Here is a 22,913-nt window from a genome sequence, read left to right on the forward strand (position 1 = left end):
CGGCAGCAGGTAGAACCCCCCAAAAAACGGGGGACCCCTGGCAACCCGGGGGGGGGGGGTTGGCAACCCTATAAGAACATGTGGGGCATGCAGGCCTAGTGTGGCTGCGAGACAGGCTTGAAGAGGATCTGCAGTGGCTGGCGGGTATGGATGTCGATCTGATCTGGATACCTGGTAAGCAATGGCAAGTCCCCCTGTGTCCGCTGCGTTCTCCAGAAGGGTGAAAGAGCCGTTGATGTGCTGACCTTTCAGGGAGTACCTCTCGTACTGTTTCACGAGGCAGTCTGTCCCTTGGGCCAGGGCTTGCATGTCACAGTTGGAACAGGTCTCAGGCCACACTAGGGGGAAAAACATGAAAAGCCAGGAAGGTGAGCATCAGAGGGTGATCTCACTGACCACAACAAAATACATAAGATGCGAAGGGCCACAGCGACACCATTCTGTCAAAGAAATGATGTCTGAAAGAGGAGAGGAGAAAATTGAATGAGTCAGGCCCTGCTTCCCCCTTGGCCTCAGAGCTGGTGGAGTGTCCACCTCTGCCATGAGTTCACCAAGATAGATCCAGGTGGGTAGCCATGTTGCTCTGAAGCAGTAGAACAAAGTTTGAGACCGGTGGCACCTTTAAGACCAACAAAGTTTGATTCAAAGTATAAGCTTTCGTGTACAAGCACACTTCTTCAGATACAGTGTGCTTGCACACGAACACTTATACCTTGAATAAAACTTCGTTGGTCTTAAAGGTGCCACTGGACTCAGACTCTGGCTGATTTCGCACTAGAGCTGCCTCGATGTTGCGCCACCGTTTGCACTGATAATATTGGTCAATTTCACACCCGAAGCCGCGGGGTTGCATTTGACCTGCGGCTTCACCCGATTTCCTCCGCAGTTTCGTGATCCTCAAAAAACAGGATTACGAAACTGCGGGGGAAATCGGGCGAAGCCGCGAGTCAAAATGCAGCCCCGCAGCTTCGGGTGTGAAATTGACCAATAGTATCGGGGAAAATGGTGGCGCAACATCGAGGCAGCTCTAGTGCGAAATCAGCTTAAGTTCTATGAATCCACCAAGTGACCCTTGGAAAGCCAGTCTCCTTCAGCTGCCTTCCCCCATTGCAATTTGGGGATAATAACACTCACGCTCAACAAAGCGGGGATGCTAAATGGATTATTAGAAGCAATTTGTGAACAGACAAAAGCACTAGATACATATTAATTGTTTGTTATTATGAAATACAAGTGGGGGACCTGCAAGGACCTATGGTATCTCAGGCCCCGGTCACACGGAGCATTTGCCACGCTGAAGGCACGATTCTCCCGCGGAGTTTTCTGGCGCGATCACACCGGAACATCTGGGAGGCGTAGCGCTCCCGTGGTGAACCCGTGGCGTCCCACCGAAGATGCGCAATTTAAAAAGTACCTGGGATGACCTACTAGCAAATGGTTTGCCACGGGCTGCATGCGGATTCCCCCGGTGTGATCGCGCCGGCGCGCAGCTTTCTCCCCCATCGACCTGTTTGCCGCGGGTGCCAAAGGAGGAAGCCGCCGTCGCGTCTGAACGCATCATCGCGGATCAAACTGCGATGGCGCAAATAGGCATCCCCCCCCCGCATTATCCGGCCCGTGTGTCCGGGGCCTCATATTCCCCTGTGTTCACCCTCCCATATTATTTCCTCTTTCAAAGAAGCTCCCTAATGCTACCCTATGTCAATTCCAGGTTTTTACTAGAAGTGATGTAGCACTGCATGCCACACTCCTGGTCTGGGTTTCTTGGTTGTTGTTTTCTCTCACTCCCACTCCAAGTGGCAGCAGGCAATGGAAGCTGGGGATGGGAATCCCACCCTGGGGCTTTGGCAAACCTCATGGGTAGTACGTGTCTGGTGGTCACCACCAGGTGAGCAGCACATCCCTCAAAGGACAAGACAAGGCCATCTTGGCCTCCAAGTCCACTCTTGCTCTCCTCCATGGCTTTGCTTTACAGACACCAAGGCTTAGAAGTCTCAACAGTATTGTTGCGGTTGCCTAGCAACCCCCAAAACGGCAACTGAGAGCTCATTAGGCATCCTTTTTCTTAAATTTATACACTCTGTTTCATTTTAAGGGAGTACACACCGTAATCATAGAAGGAGTGAAGCAGCTCATGTGCCATGAAGAATCCCATTGCGCCAAAGTTCATAGCACTGAAAAAACAGATCACACAAGGGCTTAATGGTTTCTAGGACCTGCAAATTTGGGATTAGCGATGGGTGATCTTCTCCTGCTTCAATTCACAGCTGGCCAAATCTTGCTGAGTGTGCGGTCCCAACTTTAGGCTCAAACTACATGGAACACGGAGTTCCATGTGTCCTCCACCCATGATTCTTGAAAACCCCAGGGCTTTTTTTGTAGAAAAAGCCCAGCAGGAACTCATTAGCATAATTGGCCACACCCAACAGCAGAAACGTATTAGCATATTAGGCCACACCCCTGACAGCACAGGTCATTAGCATATGAGGCCACACCCCTGTGTTACCAGAAGTGTGCTCATCCAGCCACACCCACCTTTTGCTTCTTATTCTGTTTACCTTGTTTGTTGTCGAAACCCAGGGGTTTTTTTGTAGCAGGAACTCCTTTGCATGTTAGGCCACACACCCATAATGTAGCCAGTCCTAATGAGTTTCTGCTGTTGGGTGTGGCCTATTATGCTAATGAGTCCCTGCTGGGCGTGGCCAACTCAGGAGCCAGCCGGAACTCCGTTCCTGTGCAAAAATAGCCCTGCTACAAACTGAGACAACCACTGAGGGGCAAAGTACATGGAACATGTACAACTAGGGGTCATTTCGGGAAAGAGAGAGGGCTGGAGAAAGGGTGATCGACCTTTTCTCTTCTGGTTATTTTTCAGCCCAAAGAGTCCTCTCAGAATGCTTTTTCAACAGCTGGGAAAAGATACAGGGGGGGCATCATCACTTCCCCCCTGAGGGTGAAAAAGCAAATTGAATAGGGCGATTTCTTTTTTTTAGTTCATTGAAGAAATGGTTAAGCAAACCTTCCACTTGATCTACCTCTGCCCCAATTTTTAACCTGCCTGGGAAGATCTGGTTTTAAAGAAACAGAGAAAGGAAAAACACGATAGAATTGCAAGATGCTTTTTGGGTCTTCACAATGGGCTTTGCGGAGGAGAACAGAGTCCCAAATTCCCCATTTCTGACCTGTTATGAATCACATCATTGTTATTCCTGATTATCTTTGAGGAAGGCCTACAAAAAGCATTCCAAGAGGACCACGTGAACACATGAAACTGCCTTATACCAACTCAGACCATTGGTCCATCAAGGTCAACATGGGCCCAATCGGCATCTAGTATTTGCTCTGTTGTTGTACCAAACCCACACTGGGACAGAAAAAGTTGCGGCTCAAAACCACATTCAATTTCCCCAGGTTAATGCCGTACTGACTGCAGAGTCACCCGTGAATAGCCATAAAACGACCGTAAATCTATGCAGATGGCCACCATAAAACCAGAGATCAAACAAAGTGAAAGCAGCATGCAGTCTGGACGCTGCTGTAAAATTTGACAATCAATCAAAGTGAAAGTGGCATGCAATGTAGATGGGAATTTCTGTTCCAGTGTGGGTTTAGTAAGACAGCGGGAGCAAATGCTAGATGCAGATTCAGGCATGGTCTACTCAGAGTGGCAGCTCCTCTCCAAGGTGTTAGACGGAGGTCTTCCAAATCACCTACAACCTGTTTGCTTTAACTGGAGATAACATGGATTGAACCTGGGACCTTCTGTGTGCCAAGCGGAGATGCTCTACAACTGAGTCATGGCTTACTGCCCTGTGGAATGTTGGTTCCATATTTTAGCTAAGGTGAGAGCAAGTGGGTGCTGTCTTTAGAGGGTTGAAAGCTGGGTCACCAGGCAATGTTCCCTCTAAGCTGTGGAGTCTTGTGAGCAAAAACTCTACTTTGTGAGCTATGGGCATTAAAGTTGTGAGCGAGCAACGTGGCTGCTGCATACATGAGTTTGCTCTGGAGCCCTCCTTTCTGAGCTAGGACAAAAATGTGTGAGCCGGAGGCTAAAAAACTGTGAGCTGGCTCTCACTAACTCAGCTTAGAGGGAACACTGTCACCAGGTGCATCATCGCTGACAATGTCCATGCACATTTCCCCCCTGTTAGCCTCTCTAGCCCAACAGCTTGGATGGTGTTTTGTAATTTTTTTTGGTAGTATAGTGTAGAGAAGAGGTAATAAATGTGCCGGCAGCCTTAGCTACCTCGCTTACCTGGGAAATTCGGGATGGAAGAAAGGGGGGCGGAACATTCCCGCAGGGAAGACAACGGCATGGCGTCTCAGTGAGTAATACGAATGCGCGGACCATGGGACCACTTCCCAACTGGAACGGAAATTTTTTAAACAACGATGATCGCAAAGGAAGGAATTCCCTGGCCAATATTTTTTTACCTCGTTTCCCCCCTGCTCTCCACCTACTCAGCGGGTGTGGCTTTAGCGGTCGCACTAAATACTTGTCCACAAATGCACGTTTGTCGTGTTGTTAACTGAAAGATCCTGAGATGATTTGCATGTGTGAATGAGCCACCGCTACCGAACTAACCGCACAAACAGAATTCGCCTATCACCTGAGGTTGTCCCAGATGCACCATCAGCTCCTGATGTTCAAGTTGTTGGGTGATCCAGTTAGGGTAGCCAACTCCAGCACGAGGAATTCTTGGAGATTTGAGGGCAAAGTCTCAGGAGGGTGGATTTTGGGGAGGGGAGGGAGCTCAACGAGGATGTAACGCCATACAGCCCACCCTCCAAAGCTGCCATTTGATGGGATTTTATTTAATTTAGCAGAATGCTCAAGGCACATAGTGCGGCAGAGCCCATCTGGTTAATCTATGCTGTCCAGGAACAAAGTTACACACAGAGCCTTTTATCTTTATAAACGGAATCCTTTTATTTAAGGAACTCCATTCTAGACAGGATAGAGCAGAGATAGGCTTCTAATCTAGTCTAACTAGCTAAGATGGTTAGAGATACAAGAGGTATGTCTTGCTGTCATGCTGCCAAGATGGAGAAGGCTAACATAGGCCCTTTCTGCACCCATATTTTGCCTTGTTTTCTTTCTTTCTTTTTTTTTTTTTGGTAAACAAATTTTTATTTTCTTAGGAACATAACATATAAGATTAAATCATTCAGTCCATTGTTTACCTCATTCCCTTCCTCCCCTCCCTCCAGTGGCTTCCCGCAATGCTTCTCCCCCTTCTTACAAATTTCATTATATCATTAACACATCATTTGTTATCATCCAACCTCAAGATAACATCATTTGACTTAATATTGATCTAAACATATTAAGTTTTGTTTTACATCCCAGTTCTTTTCCAGATATATTTTAAAGTCATTCCATTCTTGAAAAAACACGTTGTCTTCTTGATTATTCAACTTCTTTGTAATTTTATCCATTTCTGCCATGAACAGAACTTTTTGTATCCAATCTTCAATTTCTGGTACTTTCTTAGTCTTCCAAAATTGTGCATAGATCATTCTCGCTGTTGTAATTAAGTACCAGATGTCAATTTCCTTGTTCATATTTATTGCCCATTTTAACATTTGCTCTTTCACAGTCTCATCTTCTGTATACCATTTTAACAACACTTTATACATTTTAGAGATATCTTTTCCCCCTCCACTCTCCCATACCTTTTCCATTTCATTTTTTTCCTCTCTAAAACCATAATTTCTTTTGTCTGACCTAAAAAGGTCAGAGATCTGCATGTATTTCAACCATTCATATTCATATTCAATTTCATTCTGCTTTTTCATTACCCATTCTGTTCCCTCTTTTTTTATTATGTCTTTATACAGCAACCAATCTTTGTCTCTACGTCTTGAGTAAGATGTTAACACTTCCACTGGTACAATCCAAAGTGGCCTTACATCACCAAAATATTTTTTATATCTCATCCATACCACAAATAATGCTTTTCTTACCACATGATGCTTAAAAAAGCTATCCATTTTTGTTTTGTCATACCATAAATATGCATGCCAACCAAATCTACAATCATGACCTTCTAACCCCAATAGCTTATCATTTTCTAATTTCACCCATTGCTTCAACCAGGTCATACAAACCGCTTCATAATATAATCTGAGATTTGGTAGCTGTAGTCCACCTCTGTCCTTGGCATCACAAAGTATTTTCATCTTAATTCTCGGTTTCTTGCCTGCCCAAACAAACTTTGATAGTTCTTGTTGCCACCTTTGCAGCAAATCTGTCTTACTAAGTATTGGTATTGTTTGGAACAGGAACATCAAACGTGGTAGGACATTCATTTTTATAACTGAAATTCTTCCCATCAGTGACAAGTTCATTTTGTCCCATTTCTTAAAGTCTTGGGTTAACTTAGCCCATAGTTTTTCATAATTGTTCTTATATAAGTCTATATTCTTTGCAGTTAACTCAATGCCTAAGTATTTCGTCTTCTTTACCACTTCACATTGTACCAAATTTTGTAGTTCCACTTGTTTTTGTTTCGTCATATTTTTGCAAATAAGCTTCGTTTTATTCTTGTTTACATAAAATCCTGCCAATTCTCCAAAATCTTTTATTTTTTGAAATAGTAACGGTAACTCTTCCGTCGGGTTTTCCACAATAAACATTACGTCATCTGCAAAAGCACGGTATTTATATTTAAAACCTTTATGTGTCAAACCCTTAATCTCTTGATCTTGTTGTATTTTTTGTAAAAGTACCTCCAACACCCAAATGAACAATAGCGGTGACAAGGGACAACCCTGCCGAGTACCTTTCTGTACCTTGAAGCTATCGGTCAATTCTTTATTTACATTCAGTGTAGCTCTTTGTTCCGAATAGATAGCTTCAATACAATTTCTGAACTGTTGTCCCGTATCAATTTTTTCCATCATCTGTAACATAAACTTCCAATTAAGATTGTCAAATGCTTTTTCCGCATCCACAAACAAAAAAGTTACCTCTTTTTCAGGGTGCTTTTCATAGTATTCCACTGCGTCCATTACTATTCTTACATTATCTCGAATTTGTCTTTTTGGCAGAAAGCCCGCTTGATCTTCTGAAATCACTGTTTGTAAGTAGTTTTTCACTCTTTCTGCAATAATTTTTGCAAAGATCTTATAGTCATTATTTAGGAGAGAAATTGGCCTGTAGTTCTTTACATTCGTTAGTTCTTGGCCTTCCTTTGGTATCAATGAAATGATTGCCTCTTTCCATGAGTCTGGCACTTTCTTGCACATCCGTATGTCGTTGGATAAAGCTTCCAGGGCCGGGACAAGTTCCTCTTTCATTTTTTTATAAAACTTCGCGGTAAATCCGTCCGGCCCTGGCGCCTTCCCCAACTTCGCTTCTTCAATTGCCTTCCTCACTTCCTCTGTTTGGATTGGCCCATTTAGTAAATCTTTAAACTCTTTGCTTATTTTGGATAGTGGAATCTCTTCTAAATATCTTTCAATCTTCTCAAGATCAATTCTATTTGCTTGAAACAATTTAGCATAATACTTGAAGAAACTTCTCTTTATACCATTAGGGTCAACGAATTCTTTTCCTTCTTCTATAATTTTGGTTATCATTCTTCTTTCTTTTCTTGCTTTGAGTTGCCAAGCTAGATATTTCCCCGGTTTATTCGCCCCTTCAAAAGATTTCTGTTGTAACTTCTTTAAATTCCAATAAAGCTCTTGGTTCAAAAAATCATTCAGCTGTTCTTTCAGCAACTGTAGTTCTCTAATAATCTTCTTTTTCCCCGGTTTCTTCTTCAGTTCTTTTTCTTTTTGGGCTATTTGTTCCAATACTTCCACTTGCCTTTGAAGTTTTTCCTTCTTTTGCTTCACATTTTGTGAGATGAGAATCCCTCTCATCACAGCTTTGTAAGCGTCCCACACTACCTGTATTGAAGTCTCTTTATTCAGATTTTGTTGGAAATATTGTTTTGTTTCTTCTTTTAACATTTCCATAACACCTTTTTTATCCAACAAATCTTCATTTATTCTCCAAAGAAAGGATTTATTCCTTTCAGTAGAGGTCCACAAAACAGGGTTGTGATCCGAGTTACATCTAGGCAGGATTTCTATTTTTTGTGTTTTCATTGACAATTCTTCTGACATCCAAATCATATCAATTCTGGAAAAAGAGCAATGTCTATTGGAATAAAAAGTAAAATCTTTCTGCGTTGGGTTCCATTTCCTCCACACATCTTCTAGTTTTTCCTGTTTGACTAGTTCAAAAAAGTTCTTTGGCAATTTTCCACTAATTTCGTTGCCTTTTTGTGATTGTCTATCCAGCCGATCTATAGTTCCATTAAAGTCTCCGGCCAAAATAACTTGATCATAAGTTTGTCCTTGTAGGTGTTCAGTTAAGTCCTTAAAGAACTTTTCTTTTGCTCCATTGGGTGCGTATATATTGACCACCAGTGTCTTTTTCTGTTGAATCATCACTTCCACACCCACATATCTTCCTTCCAAATCTTTGAAAATTTCTTTAGGTTGTAAATCCTTTTTCACATATATCACCACACCTTTTTTCTTATTTAAGGCCGAGGAATAAAATTCTAATCCCAATTTAACATTTTTTAAATATTTGGCATCCAGTTTTCTAATATGAGTTTCTTGCAAGCATATCAAGTTACAATTTTGTTTTTGTATCCAATAATTGATTCTTTTCCTCTTGTTAGGTGAATTTAATCCATTCACGTTCCATGACAACAATTTGTAATCCATTGTAGATTCTTAATTTAAAGTTCTCCAAAGACGTCAGAATTGTCCGCCTTAAATTTATAAAAATCCGTCACCGACCTGATCTGGACTCTCCCACCTTTGTAAGTAAAGGATAAGCCTTGTGGAATTTCCCATCTGTACCTAATATTCAAAGTCCTCAGTTTATCCACCAAAGGCTTATACCTTTTTCTGTCTTGCAGTACTGCTCGGGGGAGTTCTCTCATCACCATAATCTTGTTTCCTTCCATTTCAAAAGGGACGGTGAATTGTTTCTTAAAAATATCTTCTGTAGTTGTTCTTGTTACAAATTGTACAATAACATCTCTTGGTAAATTTTTCTTTTCTGCAATTCTGGAGTTCACTCTGTAAATCAAATCAAAATCAGAGTCCATTGTCCCTTCATCTTCTTCCAAATATGATGTTATTGCCTTCATCATTTCATCTCTTATATCTTCATTTTCCTTCTCTTTAATGCCCCTGAATCTCAGATGGGTTTGCATCCTTCTGAACTCCATCATTGTTTCTGATCTTCTAAATTGCTGAGTCAAAGAATCCTGTTTTTCTTCCACTTGTTGCATCTTCTCTTCCACTTCCGTAGTTTTGGTTGCATTAGCCTGAATCTCCTTTTTGACTATATTTTGCCTTGTTTTCTGATCACATCTTATTCTTCTGTTCTGCATTCTCTCCCGCTTTCACTTCTGGTTTGCGTCAGGGTTTTCCCTTGTTTCTGCATTTGTTTTACAGGAATCTGCATTCAGACCGCTTCCAGCACACTGTTGCCCCGTGGTTACCAAAACTCCTTTTGCTGCGATTCTTTGTTCTCATCTGATTTCAAATGGATAATCCTTCCAAAAGCAGAATTGTTTCTGTGGGTATTTAAGTGCTGCCCGCTGCCCTCCCCCATTTCCGCCTCTATCTCTTTAGGTTGATACTCCCTCCCTGTTCTGTTTTCTTTCCCTCTTTCTCCAAAGACAAAAGAGGACATGTCCTCCTGCTCAGGTGAACTTTAGTGATGGATTTGCACATAGGTGCTTCGGTATCCCATGAGAGGGAGGGAAAGATGCAAATTGAGAACTGCAACAAATTCTGCATGCAATAGTTGTGAAGCTAATCAAAGATGTTTTCTGCACAAGCAGGTCTCCCCGCTCCTGCATTTGTGTTCCTCCACCTCTTTCACTCATTTCTGTAGTTGTATTTTCAGTCCGAGGTGCAAAAACAAAGTTTGTCCTCTCTTGCAGTGCAGCATCAGACTTCCCCGTTTCCGGGAACTCCCATGCTGCGCCACAAGAGGGAGGAAACTTTGTTTTTGCTTCTCAGAGTGAATATATCTCTGTGGAAATGAAAGAAAGCTGCAAAGGAACACAAATGCAGGAGCGAGGCGACTCGTTTGTGTGGGGAAAGTCACAGTCATTCTGTCAAGTTAAACCGAAAGGCATGTGGAGTAGACAGCAGGGCATGCAGAATGAGCCATGAAGATTAATGCAATGGGGCAAATCTTGCTTATCCCCGGCATGCATAAGCAGTGCTGGGGAAACAAACCAGTTCCATACCTGCAGAGTCGCATTATATAGAGTTTACTGAAACAAGAGGTTTGAAACAAACTTTAACTGACTATTGGCCTTTCAGTTGCAGAGAGTCCTTCAGGTTGTGTTGCTTACAGGTAGACAGCAGCCCAGTAGAAGAAAGGGGAAAAAACAAGAGGAAGCTTCAACAAGCGCTGAACAATAGAAAGCATGAATTACAGTTCTCCCCACAGTTAGGCTATACAAGCCCTGTTTCAGAGTATGCATCAAATCAAACCATTGACACAGTGTCCCCTCGCCAACAGAATGAAATGTGTTCTGCCATACCACTCAGTCTCCTTTGCGCTCTAAGTGAAACATACTTATCCTGCAGACGGGGAGTGACAAGTCTCTGCGAGAACCTCTTCCTCAGAAATGTCAGGCAGACAACCACATTGTGGAAAAAGCTGTCTTCCAGAATTTCCACCTGAAGAAAGAAGCAAAAAGTGAGCTCGGGGAGGGAAGGAGGGAGGGAGGGAGCAGCAGATTGATTGATGCTTCCAACAGGAGCTCTTGGCCTGGGCAAGGAATGTATTTTGCCTTTGGCTGCCCACTTCAAAGATCTTAGGCCTCAGTTCTGCCAAATTCTATCTAGGGGAGGTGATGGTTCTTCTGCCCTTCTTTTAACATTATTACGGCTTCTTCCTCAGCGTCTACCAATCATCAACATCTGGCTCTGTAAAGCCCACCTTCTACAACAAGGTTTTGGTGGGTGATTTGGTAGTTGCTGTTTGGTAGGCTTTTTGCCAGCTGTTTACTGCATCACCATTTAATTAATGGCTTTCTCGCTTTAATAACAGTAGACTTCAAGCTCAACTGTAAACTATCTGAGGCCACAGAAGAGTTTGAATGAGGGCTGCCTTGCCCACCACTGCTTCGAGCGATGGCAGAAGAATATATATTTCTTAAAAACTCAGTGGTGTAGGCACCACAATGTCTTTTCTGGGGGAAACCAAGAAGTGATGTAGGGCAGTCTGGCAATTCCTAGAGCTAGCCTACATCACTTCCGGGTTTTCCCGGAAAGTGACATCACAGTGAACATGACACCACACCTCCCATGTCCCCATTGACCACCCTCCCATTGGCTGTTAGGCATGGCCTGTCAACACTAGTCAGCAGGGCTTTTTTGTAGAAAAAGCCCAGCAGGAACTGATTAGCATAATAGGCCACACCCAACAACAGAAACTCATTAGCATATCCAGCCACACCCATGAGAGCATAGCTCATTAGCATATTAGGCCGCACCCCCATGTTACCAGAAGTGTGGTCATCCAGCCACACCTACCTTTTGCTTCTTATTCTGTTTACCTTGTTTGTTGTCAAAACCCAGGGCTTTTTTGTAGCAGGAACTCCTTTGCATGTTAGGCCACACACTCCTAATGTAGCCAATCCTAATGAGTTTCTGCTGTTGGGTGTGGCCTATTATGCTAATGAGTCCCTGCTGGGCGTGGTCAACTTGGGAGCCAGCCGGAACTCCGTCCCTGTGCGTTCCTGCCCAAAAATAGCCCTGCTAGTCAGGATGGAAAAGGTTTTGTGTGTATGATGCGCCATCCAGTCCCTCCCAGCTTATGGTGACCCTATGAATCAAACACCTCCGAAATATCCTATCCTTGTCAGCCTCGCTCAGGTCTTGCAAACTGAAAGTCAATGCCAATGCCAACCCACGATCCTTCTGTAGCATTTGACGCCAGAAGATCATGTGAGAGGCTCCAAGGAAGTGGGAGTCACATCCGGGATTCAAATTTTATTGGAGTGGCGTGGGATGGAGCTACAAGGGAAGGGCAGGCATCCTCCCCACTGGAAGAATTGTCCCTCAATGGACCACAGAAGAATATAGTCATACGGCAAGTGTTCAATCAACTCACTTCTTGGTACTCGTGATCCATTCCCTCTGTTTGGTGGATGCTCTCCGGGTAGCCAATCTCCACCCGGACCCCATACACCTAAAAATGTAGAACAACAACAAGTAACTTAGAGGATTGATCTTAAAGGTGCCCCGCTGGACTCAGACTTTGTTCTGCCGCTTCAGACCAACACGGCTACCCACCTGATTCTATCTTAGATGTCTGCTGAATAAAATTGATCAGCACTAACCCATAAGACCCATATGCACAGGTAGCTGTAGAGCGCAGCCCAGTATTGCATATTTTTTCCAACTAAGTGATTCATGCAAGCTTTCTTGTACGAAGGACACTGTCAGAGATTCTGACGCTATCTTTGGGGAGGGAAAGGGTCAGTGCTGGAGGCCGTAGTCGTCATAAGAACTCTGTTTTTTTGAAAACAGCAACCAGCTAACAGAACAGGCCACAACTAGGACTTATAGGTCCCTTTCACCTGCCGGCAGGGGGATGGGTGGACATTCTGGGAGTGGGAAGTGATGTCACACACACCCCCATTCCCCCCGAAACAGTGATGTCGCACGCAACATGCCTGTATTACTCAGAAGTTACATAGGTACATCTGTAACATTGCTCTGGATTTTGGGCAAAACTCTATGGTAAAATCAGCATCAAACCATAGAGTTTTGCCCAAAATCCAGAGTGTCCCTTCCGGGGGATGTAGGCACATTGTGTGCAACGTTGCTGTTTTTTTTGGGGGGGGGTTCCCTTCCGCTGACCGGCGGCAGGCAGGAGCCCGCAAAATTGGGGAATCCCCCGCCCCCACCGGGCAAATGGCAACCCTAAGGCCTCAGTAACTCTAACTCCTCCTCTAGTTATGGTCACAAGACCTGATCCTCTCCCTTCTAGAGAGCCTCTGGGAGTTGTTCTTAAAGTAATCATACCGATATGCCACACCCATCCGTTGAGACCCTACAGACCTTGCCCTTAAGCAGTCAGCAAACAGCTGCCTTCTCACTGCCGTACTACCAGTACAATTCTAAACAGATTTACTCTTGGCTCAAGTGGTTAAGACACTGAACTGCAGACTGTGGAAGGTCAGTAGTTCAGCAGTTCGAGACCTGAGTTGCCGCATGACGGAGTGAGCTCACAAGACTCTAGTTCCAGCTCCTGCCAACCTAGCAGTTCGAAAGCAAGAAATTGCAAGTAGATGAATAGGTACCACTTTGGTGGGAAGGGAACAGCGTTCCGTGTGCCTTGGTGTTTAGTCATGCCGGCCACATGACCACGGAAACGTCTTCGGACAGCGCTGGCTCTTCGGCTTTGAAACGGAGATGAGCACCGCAACCCTAGAGTCGGACTCGACTGGCTTTCGAGCAAGGGAACCTTTACCTTTACCTAAAAGTCTACTGAGGTCAATGGGCTTAGAAGGGTGTAACTCTGCTCATAATTACACTGAACAGATGGAAGCCACTGCTATCAGCCACAGTCAAGGCAAGGATGCTGAACCGGGAAATATATTCTCTGGGTTTAGATTTAGGTATGACTGCGCATCCTTCAACCTGGTTCTGATAGCCACTCGTAGATACCTTAGGGTTCCCAACCTCCAGGTGGAGCCTGGGCATCTCCAGGAGCTGTAACTGATCACCAGACAACTAAGATCAGTTCCCCTGGAGAGAATGGCATTAAAGAAGAAGAAGAGAAGAAGAGATTGGATTTATACCCCGCCCTTCACTACCCAAAGGAGTCTCAGAGCAGCTTCCAATCTCCTTTCCCTTCCCCTCCCCACAACAGACACCCTGTGAGGTAGGTGGGGCTGAGAGAGCTCTTGACAGAAACTGCTCTTTTTCAAGAACAGTTCTTATCAGAACTACGGCTTGTCCAAGGCCATCCGGCCAGGTGCAAGTGGAGGGGGGGGGAATCAAACCCGGTTCTCCCAGATTAGAGTCCGCGCACTTAACCACGACACCAAACTGGCGTCCTCCCTACACCCAATGAGATCTTTCCCTCCCGTCCCCAAACTCTGCCCTCCCTAGGGTCCACCCCCAAACTCTCCAGGAACTCCCCAACCCCATGTTATACATGATGCATACTTTCTCCTTGGCCTCTTGGCGAGACTGGCTGTCCATCCACTCCACTTGATCCAGTTGGCTGTGGATGGCATCTCGGATCTCAGAGAACATCTGCTCAGCCTGGAAAGGAGAAAAGAGAGGGAGAGAGATCCCCAATATTAATTAAACAGCCTCCCTGGCTGAGACTCAAGGTGGAAGCTTTAAGGAGATGAGCAGTCACTTTCTTGGAAATGCTGTGACACCTGGTGAGAAGAAAAGAGGAGAGTATCATGGTGTGTGGTGCTTCAGCCTACCACATAAATCAATGTATGAAAATAACTCCCGTCTACCTCCCACAAACCAGCCCGAGATTGTTCTTTCCATGAGAAGAATTCATTCAGTTATGAGTTTCATCTCTGATTCAATGGGATGGATCCAGACTAAATTTAACACATTGATGGGGTCTGAACTGGCAGAGACTGAACAAGAGAGAGATCTTGGAGTCGTAGTGGATAATTCACTGAAAATGTCGAGACAGTGTGTGACTGCAACAAAAAAGGCCAATGCTATGCTGGGGATTATTAGGAAGGGTATTGAAAGCAGATCAGCCAATATCATAATGCCCCTCTATAAATCCATGGTGCAACCTCATTTGGAATACTGTGTGCAGTTCTGGTCACCACACCTTAAAAAGGATATTATAGCTTTGGAAAAAGTGCAGAAAAGGGCAACTCGAATGATAAAAGGGTTGGAACACTTTCCCTATGAGGAAAGGTTAAAGCGCTTAGGGCTCTTTAGCTTGGAGAAAAGACGACTGAGGGGTGACATGATCGAGGTTTATAAGATTATGCATGGGAAAGAGCAGGTAAAGAAAGAGGTACTTTTCTCCCTTTCTCACAATACAAGAACCCGTGGGCACTCCATGAAATTGCTGAGCGGTCGGGTTAGAACGGATAAAAGGAAGTACTTCTTCACCCAAAGAGTGATTAACACATGGAATTCACTGCCACAGGAAGTGGTGGGTGCTACAAGCATGGACGGCTTCAAAAGGGAATTAGATAAGCATATGGAGCAGAGGTCCATCAGTGGCTATTAGCCACAAGGTATAGCTAGGGGCTCTGGGGCAAGTGATGCTCTGTCTTCTTGGTGCTTGGGGGGGGGGTCAACAGTGGGGCTTCTCTTTTGTTCTTATGTTCTTATGTACTGCTCACCTAAGGCACTGTTGTCAGGGGAATGGAATGTCTCCCCCCAAACACACACACTACAGGCCCACTAATCTCCCAAAATGGTGCTTGTGAGGGACAGTGGACCCTCAGGAACAGCATGAGACACAATCAGGGGGAGGGTTGCTGCAGCAGGAAGAGGTTCGTTCGATTCAGGACGGAGAAAAGGAAATGCTTCTTTCCACTATGAGTGATTAAAATGTAGAATTCTCTGCCAGAGGATGTAGTGATGGCCACAGGCACAACAGCTTTAAAAGGGGGTTAGATAGATTCATGGAGGATAGGTCTATCAGTGGCTACTACCCATGGTGACTGAAGAGAACCTCCACGTTCAGAGGCACTAAGCCTCTGAATGTCAGTGCTGGAAGGCAACAGGGGGAAGCCTTGGCCTCTATGCACTGTTTTTGGACTTCCAGGGGAACTGGATGGCCACTAGGTGCTAGACAGATGGACCACTGGTCTGATCCAGCAGGGCTCTTCTTATGTTCTTAAGAGGGAATTGGTGGGAAGCTACCCCACCCATGCCATTAGTGGAAAATTTAGTCGGGATCCCACCAAATATCCTAATAGAAAGGTATTGGTGGTGGGCTGTTGTATCTGAGTCACTAAAGTATTTTTTTTACCTTGGTCTTTCCCCAATCAGAACTCAAACTGGCTAACAAAATGCAAAAATACAATTTGAATCATCAGTCTTGAGCTAGTCCTGGATCCACTGGCCTGGCTGATGGGTTAAGAGCCATGAACATGTCTGTTTTCTACTCACAGGGCGATACTCTTGAATGGAGACATATCCTATCGCATCAGAACTTACTTTTAGCCAGAATTGGTATAATCCAGACACAGATTTTCATCTCAGTAAAAACAACTACGTAGGCCCTTTTTCACATTGCAATAAACTGTACAACACATACATAAATTTAGAAAAAAATGTAATCACCCATTAATTAGAACTGATGGTGACCCTCCTCTTAGGATAAAAATAGAGTTTATCGGAACGTCATGAAAAGCAGTTTAAGCTTGCAAGGCAGAAAGTTTGGTAAAAACATAAACTTATTAACGAGTCTCAAATGGAGTAAGGCATGGCCTTGCAATGCAGAGGCAGGTGATGGCAAACCACCTCTGTAACGTCTCCTGCCTTAAAAACAAGTCTAGCTCACCACCTAGTGGTGCATTATGCTAAAAGAGCTAGAGCTTTTGGCCGCCAGACAATCTTAGGTTCTCCTGCCATACGATAATAATCAATTCATTAATTACATCACATGTAACAGGATATTAGTTGAGGAGGACGACAAAGGGAGAGTGAGAGGGAAATGAATTTGTGTCTGGCGTCATTGAATACCTACGAGATCCTTGGCCTTCTGGGGGAAAATCTCTCGCACAATCATCTCTCCAAGTACAGGACCAAAGAATGTACTGGTCTCACTCAGGCATTTCCTCCAACGCTCATTTCTGACCTGGGAAGGAAGAAAGGGAAAAAAATGAAGTAATACTAGGCGCAAATCACAGGGACGTTCTCCTGAATAAGTACCAGTTGACTGACTTATTGCATTTACAACCTGCTCTTCCACTATACTGGCACTCATTGCAGTGTTCAAATATTACCCCACCCCCATCAAACCATCAATATTATATTATAAAATTCGTGAAAATCACCATCTATAAAGCTGCAATTAAAGAAAAGAACTCAACGGCTCAAAGAATATGCAAAGATAGCCCTGACCTGGATAGCCCAGGCAAGCCCAATCTCATCTGATCTCGGAAGCTAAGCAGGGCCGACCCTGGCAAGTACTTGGATGGGAGACCTCCTTGGAATACCAGGGCTGGGACACAGGGGCAGGCAACAGCAAGCCACCTCTCTGAAATGGCCAAGCTCACGAGAGGTCGCCAGATGTCAACCATGACATCCAGGCACACACACACAGACACAAATACTCAGAAAGAAAATCTGCAAAGATCATTTATAAACATGGATATTTAACAAACAGGTCTTCCCACCTTAACCCATGTGGAAGGCCTGCTGGGACAGAAAGGTTTTGAACCCTGTGTGGAAGGCCTAGTGGTCAAGTGCGCGGACTCTAATCTGGGAGAACCGGGTTTGATTCCCCACTCCACTCGTACCTGGCTGGATGACCTTGGACAAGCCGTAGTTCTGATAAGAGCTGTTCTTGAAAAAAGAGCAGTTTCTGTCAGAGCTCTTTCAGCCCACCCGCCTCACAGGGTGTCTGTTGTGGGGAGGGGAAGGGGAAGGAGTTTGTAAGCCACTCTGAGACTCTTTTGGGTAGTGAAGGGCGGGGTATAGATCCAATCTCTTCTTCTTCTAGATAGAAAGTGCCACTTTCTGTTCCGAAGTTAGGGCATTCCAACATTTGGGGATATAGCACAAACAGTTCTCCCACATCTGTCCTGGCCAAAATGGTCGCCAGATCTCCCAGTTCAGTGGGAAACCTCCTGACTCCTGCTGCCATTGCCCATTACTGCTCAGCTGGGCGGCGGGAGGATGTTCCCTGGAGAAATGGGGAGGTGATCACTCTCCACAGTATGATGGTGTCATTTCATTGGGGAGACTAATTGCTCCCCCAACCATAAATCCCCGCCTCCCCGGTCTCCTGCCGAGCGTCTGGCAAACCTTACTTGCCCATCTAAACTTCGCTAAGGCCAGTTCCCGACCGACAACGCCAGGGCCCAATGAATCCAATGGAAGTGTGTAAGTAGGGTCCCCAATCTTCAGGCTGGAGCTAGAGTTCTCCTGGAATTAGAAGTGATCTCCCGACTATCGAGATCAATTTCCCAGGAGGGCATCACATCCCCTGCTGAGCATTCTCCCCTCTCCAATCTCCACCCTCCCAGACCATACCCAGACCCAAGGGTTGCCAGCAGCGTTCCCTCTAAGCTCAGTTAGTGTGAGCTAGCTCACAGTTTCCTAGCCTCCGGCTCACACCTTTTTGTCTCAGCTCAGGAAGGAGGGCTCCAGAGCAAACGGATTTATGCAGCAGCCGAATCGCTCGCTCACAACTTTAATGCCAGTAGCTCACAAAGTAGAATTTTTGCTCATAAGACTCCACAGCTTAGAGGGAACATTGGTTGCCAGGTCCCCTCGTTGCACCGGCAGGGGGATTTGGGGGGGGGGGTTCTGGGGGTGGGCAGGATGTCATGCAACATGCTGATGTCACCTGGAAGTGATGTCATCACATTGGTGATGTCAGGAGCAACGCTCTGGTTGTGGGGCAAAACTCTATGGCGAAACCGGCTTCAAACGGTAGAGTTTTGCCCCCAAACCAGAGTGTCGTTGCACAACGTCCCCGACGCAATGTGATGTAATCATGTTGGGGATGTTGTGTGACAGCATCACGGTTTGAGGGTGGAGTTTCCCCTGCCGGCCACTGGGCTGGCAGGAGGCAGAAGCCCCCAAAACTGGGTGATCCCCGCCCAGACCTGGAGACTGGGAACTCTACCAGACCCTCCCCAAGTCTCCAGGGATTTTCAACCCAGAGTTAGGGCTGCCAGGTCCCCCCTGGCCATTGTCAGGGGATTGGGGGGGTAGGGTTGGGAAACTCCTGGAGATTCGGAGATGGAGCCTGGGGAGGACAGAGACCTCAGGGGGGGTACAGTACCACAGAGTCCACCCTCCAAAGCATCCATTTTCTCCAGGGGGACTGATCTCTGTAGTCTGGAGAGGAGCTGGAATGATGGGGGATCCCCAGGTCCCCCCTGGAGGCTGGCATCTGAGTTGAGAATTAGGGCTCTTTTTGTAGCAGGAACTCCTTTGCATATTAAGCGACACACCCCCAATGTAGCCAATCCTCCAAGAGCTTACAGTAGCTCCTGTAAGAAGAGCTCTGTAAGCTCTTGGAGGATTGGCTACATTAGGGGTGTGTGGCCTAATATGCAAAGGAGTTCCTGCTACAAAAAGAGCCCAGATTATGCAAGAGAACAGTGAACACCTCCCTCCCCACACGGGAAGGGGAAATGAGGGAGCTGAAGAGAAGCAGGGTCACCATCTCCGGCTCCGTCGTCTTGCCAGTTAGTTTATCTGCCAGTTCCTGCCGAGCTTCTTGGAACCGTCTGTCCAAGGCAGGGGACATATTCCCGACCAGGCAGAGTATCATGTAGATCTGTAGGCTATCCCTGCCGGAAAGATTAAGAGATAGATTTGTAATAACAAGGGAAAAAGAAGAAGAGGCCGTTATTTATTTTTAACAGGATGTTATGGAGAACAAGTTCCAAGTTGCCCAAAGGGACTTCATCCAAACACAAACCGCAAAAGACATATCACCCTTTCACAGAGGCAATGAAGTGGAGAGGCTCTGTTTTTAAGCTCTGCCTCCTCAGTTAGTGAGACCAGGGTCGAATCTGCATTTGCATTTTTAAATCAGCTCCGTCCTGCTGTGACGCCGTCTTTCTCTATGCTTGTTTGAACGGTCGAATCTGCATTTGTCTTTCCCACCGGGGTCCCAGCCTTCTGATGCCGTCTTTAAAAAAGCCGTCTACATTTGGTGTCGTTTTCACACCTCGACAGTGCTAGCATACTTTTGCATGTCCGCATATGTCTATTGGCCTTTCGTGGCGGCTCCACCGTCATTGCACCTCTGCACTGCTTTAAAAGAATCTTCTCCAAACAACGTTCAAACAGGCATAGAGAAAGACGGCGTCACAGCAGCACGGAACTGATTTAAAAATGCAAATGCAGATTTGACCAATGTTGTTTGGAGAAGATTCTTTTAAAGCAGTGTGGGGGTGCAGAGACAGTTGAGCCGCCATGAAAGGGCAATAAACATATGCAGACGTGCAAAAGTGTGCTGGCACTCTTGAGGTGTGAAAACGACAGCAATTGTAGACAGCTTTTTTGAAGACGGAGTCAGAAGGCTGGGACACCGGTGGGAAAGATAAATGCAGATTCGACCCAGGTCTCCTGCTTCAGCCTCCCTCTTTGGTGGGAGAGGGGGGGTTGTAAAAAACCCCCCACCAACAGCATGAAATCACTTCTGACAAATACTTGGAGGTCACACCAACACAACACTCTAGTATTCAGTTTTACCATGGAGTTTTGTTTGAACCCTACAGCATGGCCATCGACATGATGTCAGTTCCCCACATTCTGCCCCTCCCTCCCTCTCTCCTCGGTTCATGAGATATACTCATGATCACGGAACCGATGGGTATCCTTCAAGACTTTGATTTGGCTTAAACCATTGAATCCTCAATGTGAATCCTCAATGGAAACCACCAAGGTGTTTCCTGGTGCCATTTCCTTCTTTCCGGCAAGCATCTCTTTTCCAAAGCAAACTTATTGGAGAAGGAGGTTCTTTAGAACAGTCTAAAGGAGGCATTGTCTCACTGTCTGCAAGGAGCACCTATGTGGAAACAGCTGCCTCCATCATAGGAAGATGCTTGGCTTGGATCCCCTTAACATCTGCCCTGGAATCCTTCCTCCTTCATTCTGAGAATGAGTGCTTTGACACACACTGAATAATGCACTATCCATCCACTTCCAATGCACTTTGAAACTGGACTTTAGGGCGTGACATGGGAACATCCGCTTGCAAGCGATTGCTAAGGCCCATTCTGCACGCACAGCTCACTGCGGAGAATCCCACCACCAGTCAAGCCTTTAAGCTCGGCTTTGGATGTGTTTACCTGCCGTTCACGCCATCCTTTTTTTATCTGGTGTATTCTGCGCATTTATTCTGCACCTACTACCCAAAACTGCAGTTATTCTTCATTGGAGTGGGAATTTCACTTGTGACATGGGAGAAGGAGCGTCCAATTTTGTTTGTTTTTTTAAATTAAAACAAGGAGGCGCCATTGTAATGGTAAGCTTCTGGAGACTGCCAAAATGGTCCCCCGCCCCCTCCCACCGCCCCCCCCCCGCAAATTTGTCCACTAAAGTATTAAATGGAAAAATGTTTTCAAGGCTTTTCCATCCCAGTCTCTCCCCGTCTTTACATGTAATGCCAGTTTCATTCAGTGCTTCAATGCTCCCTCTAAGCTGTGGAGTCTTGTGAGCAAAAATCCTACTTTGTGAGCGACTGGCATTAAAGTTGTGAGCGAGCCATTTGGCTGCTGCATAAATCAGTTTGCTCTGGAGCCATCCCTTCCTGCGCTAAGACAATAATCTGTGAGCTGGTGGCTAACAAACTGTGAGCTAGCGCACACTAACTCGGCTTAGAGGGAACACTGGTGCCGATGATCCCCCCCCTTTACTTTGTTTGTTTGTCCATCCCCGTTCCACCACTCACTCCTCTGTGCCTGCCACTGCCACCACCTCCCACCACCAACGTGGAAGGCTTCTTGGGTCCTGGGCAGCCGCTGCCAGTGTTCCCTCTAAGCTGAGTTAGTGTGAGCTAGCTCACAGTTTTTTAGCCTCCAGCTCACACCTTTTGGTCTTAGCTCAGGAAGGAGGGCTCCAGACCAAACTAATTTAATGCAGCAGCCAAATTGCTTGCTCACAACTTTAATGCCAGTAGCTCACAAAGTAGAATTTTTGCTCACAAGACTCCACAGCTTAGAGGGAACTTTGGCTGCCACCATGCCCCAATGACGGGGTGATGGGAGGCGCTGCAGGATCCAGCAGGATCCCGCTGAGGGCACCTGGGGTCAGGGAGCAGGCAGGCGGCAGAGGCAGCCAACCAGAGAGCAGCTGCTGAGGTTCCCAAGCAGAAAACTGCCCTTTTCCCTCGGCCCCTTTCCTCGGGCGACAGTGTGGGCCTGATGCAGGGGCCTTGGAAGCCACGGCTTCCCAATTGGGTGGGAAAGAGATGCTGTGGGACTGGAGCTCCCGGGTGGCTCCTGTGAGCACAGAGTGAGTAAATAAAAATATAAATGATAAATGAGGGGGAAACCGAGCTTGTATGCCGATGCAGTGGGGAGGATAGCGGAAGTTGCAGGGTGGGCAGAAGGACCTCAGTGTGGGCAGTGGGCTGGCCTCCGAGGGGCAGGAAAAGGGTGTGTGTGCGGGGCAATCTGAGGGAATGTGTATGCTTTAGGATTACCTTCAGCTTTGAAGCAAAGTAAGGGGAAAGACTGGCACAAAAGCACTCTCAGAAAACCCCGGGAAAGAGCGATCGGAAAACGAACTGAGTGCTGAAGGGAAGAAAACAATGCAGGACCGGGGGCGGGGGGGGCATACCCGATGGACATGCACAGTGAAAGCAATGGGAATGCGGAACAATACAGAAAACCCAACAGACACGCACGGCGAAACTGAGGGGAGACACCAGTGCATAATGGGCCTAAAGTGCATTGCAAATGGATTGAAAGTGCATCATCCAGCACGCGTGAAACATCTCATTTCCATTCTTTGTCCACAAACAGCAGCCCTGAGCGAGACACGGGGCGTGTCACGCTCAGTGCTGCTGTTCGTGGACAAAGGATGGAAATGAGATGTTTTGGTATTTGGGGATACAATGACCTGTGTCACTGCCAAAGGTGGGGTGGATGGTGTAAAAAGGAGAATGGGTTAACAGGACCGAACCAAACCTTGAATGGTTGAATTTGTCACTGTGATGTCAAAGCAGC

The 22,913-nt window shown here is 46.0% G+C and overlaps 1 protein-coding gene across 1 annotated transcript in view; it reads right to left on the bottom strand.

The window, feature by feature from the left end:
• Nucleotides 1-22,913, bottom strand: part of LOC107117650 (kell blood group glycoprotein homolog) — a 62,752-nt gene that overhangs the window by 8,246 nt on the left and 31,593 nt on the right. Inside the window, exons 9-16 of the mRNA XM_015419806.1 lie at nucleotides 19,394-19,523; nucleotides 16,742-16,852; nucleotides 14,218-14,316; nucleotides 12,152-12,229; nucleotides 10,610-10,713; nucleotides 4,256-4,366; nucleotides 2,107-2,174; nucleotides 172-338 (exon numbers count right to left, since the gene is read on the bottom strand). Of these exons, the coding sequence (XP_015275292.1) occupies nucleotides 172-338; nucleotides 2,107-2,174; nucleotides 4,256-4,366; nucleotides 10,610-10,713; nucleotides 12,152-12,229; nucleotides 14,218-14,316; nucleotides 16,742-16,852; nucleotides 19,394-19,523 (868 nt within the window). The remainder of the gene's footprint in view (nucleotides 1-171; nucleotides 339-2,106; nucleotides 2,175-4,255; nucleotides 4,367-10,609; nucleotides 10,714-12,151; nucleotides 12,230-14,217; nucleotides 14,317-16,741; nucleotides 16,853-19,393; nucleotides 19,524-22,913) is intronic.

The sequence above is a fragment of the Gekko japonicus genome, unplaced genomic scaffold (assembly GCF_001447785.1).
Source record: "Gekko japonicus isolate JY-2015 unplaced genomic scaffold, Gekko_japonicus_V1.1 scaffold2278, whole genome shotgun sequence".
Lineage (NCBI taxonomy): Eukaryota > Metazoa > Chordata > Lepidosauria > Squamata > Gekkonidae > Gekko > Gekko japonicus.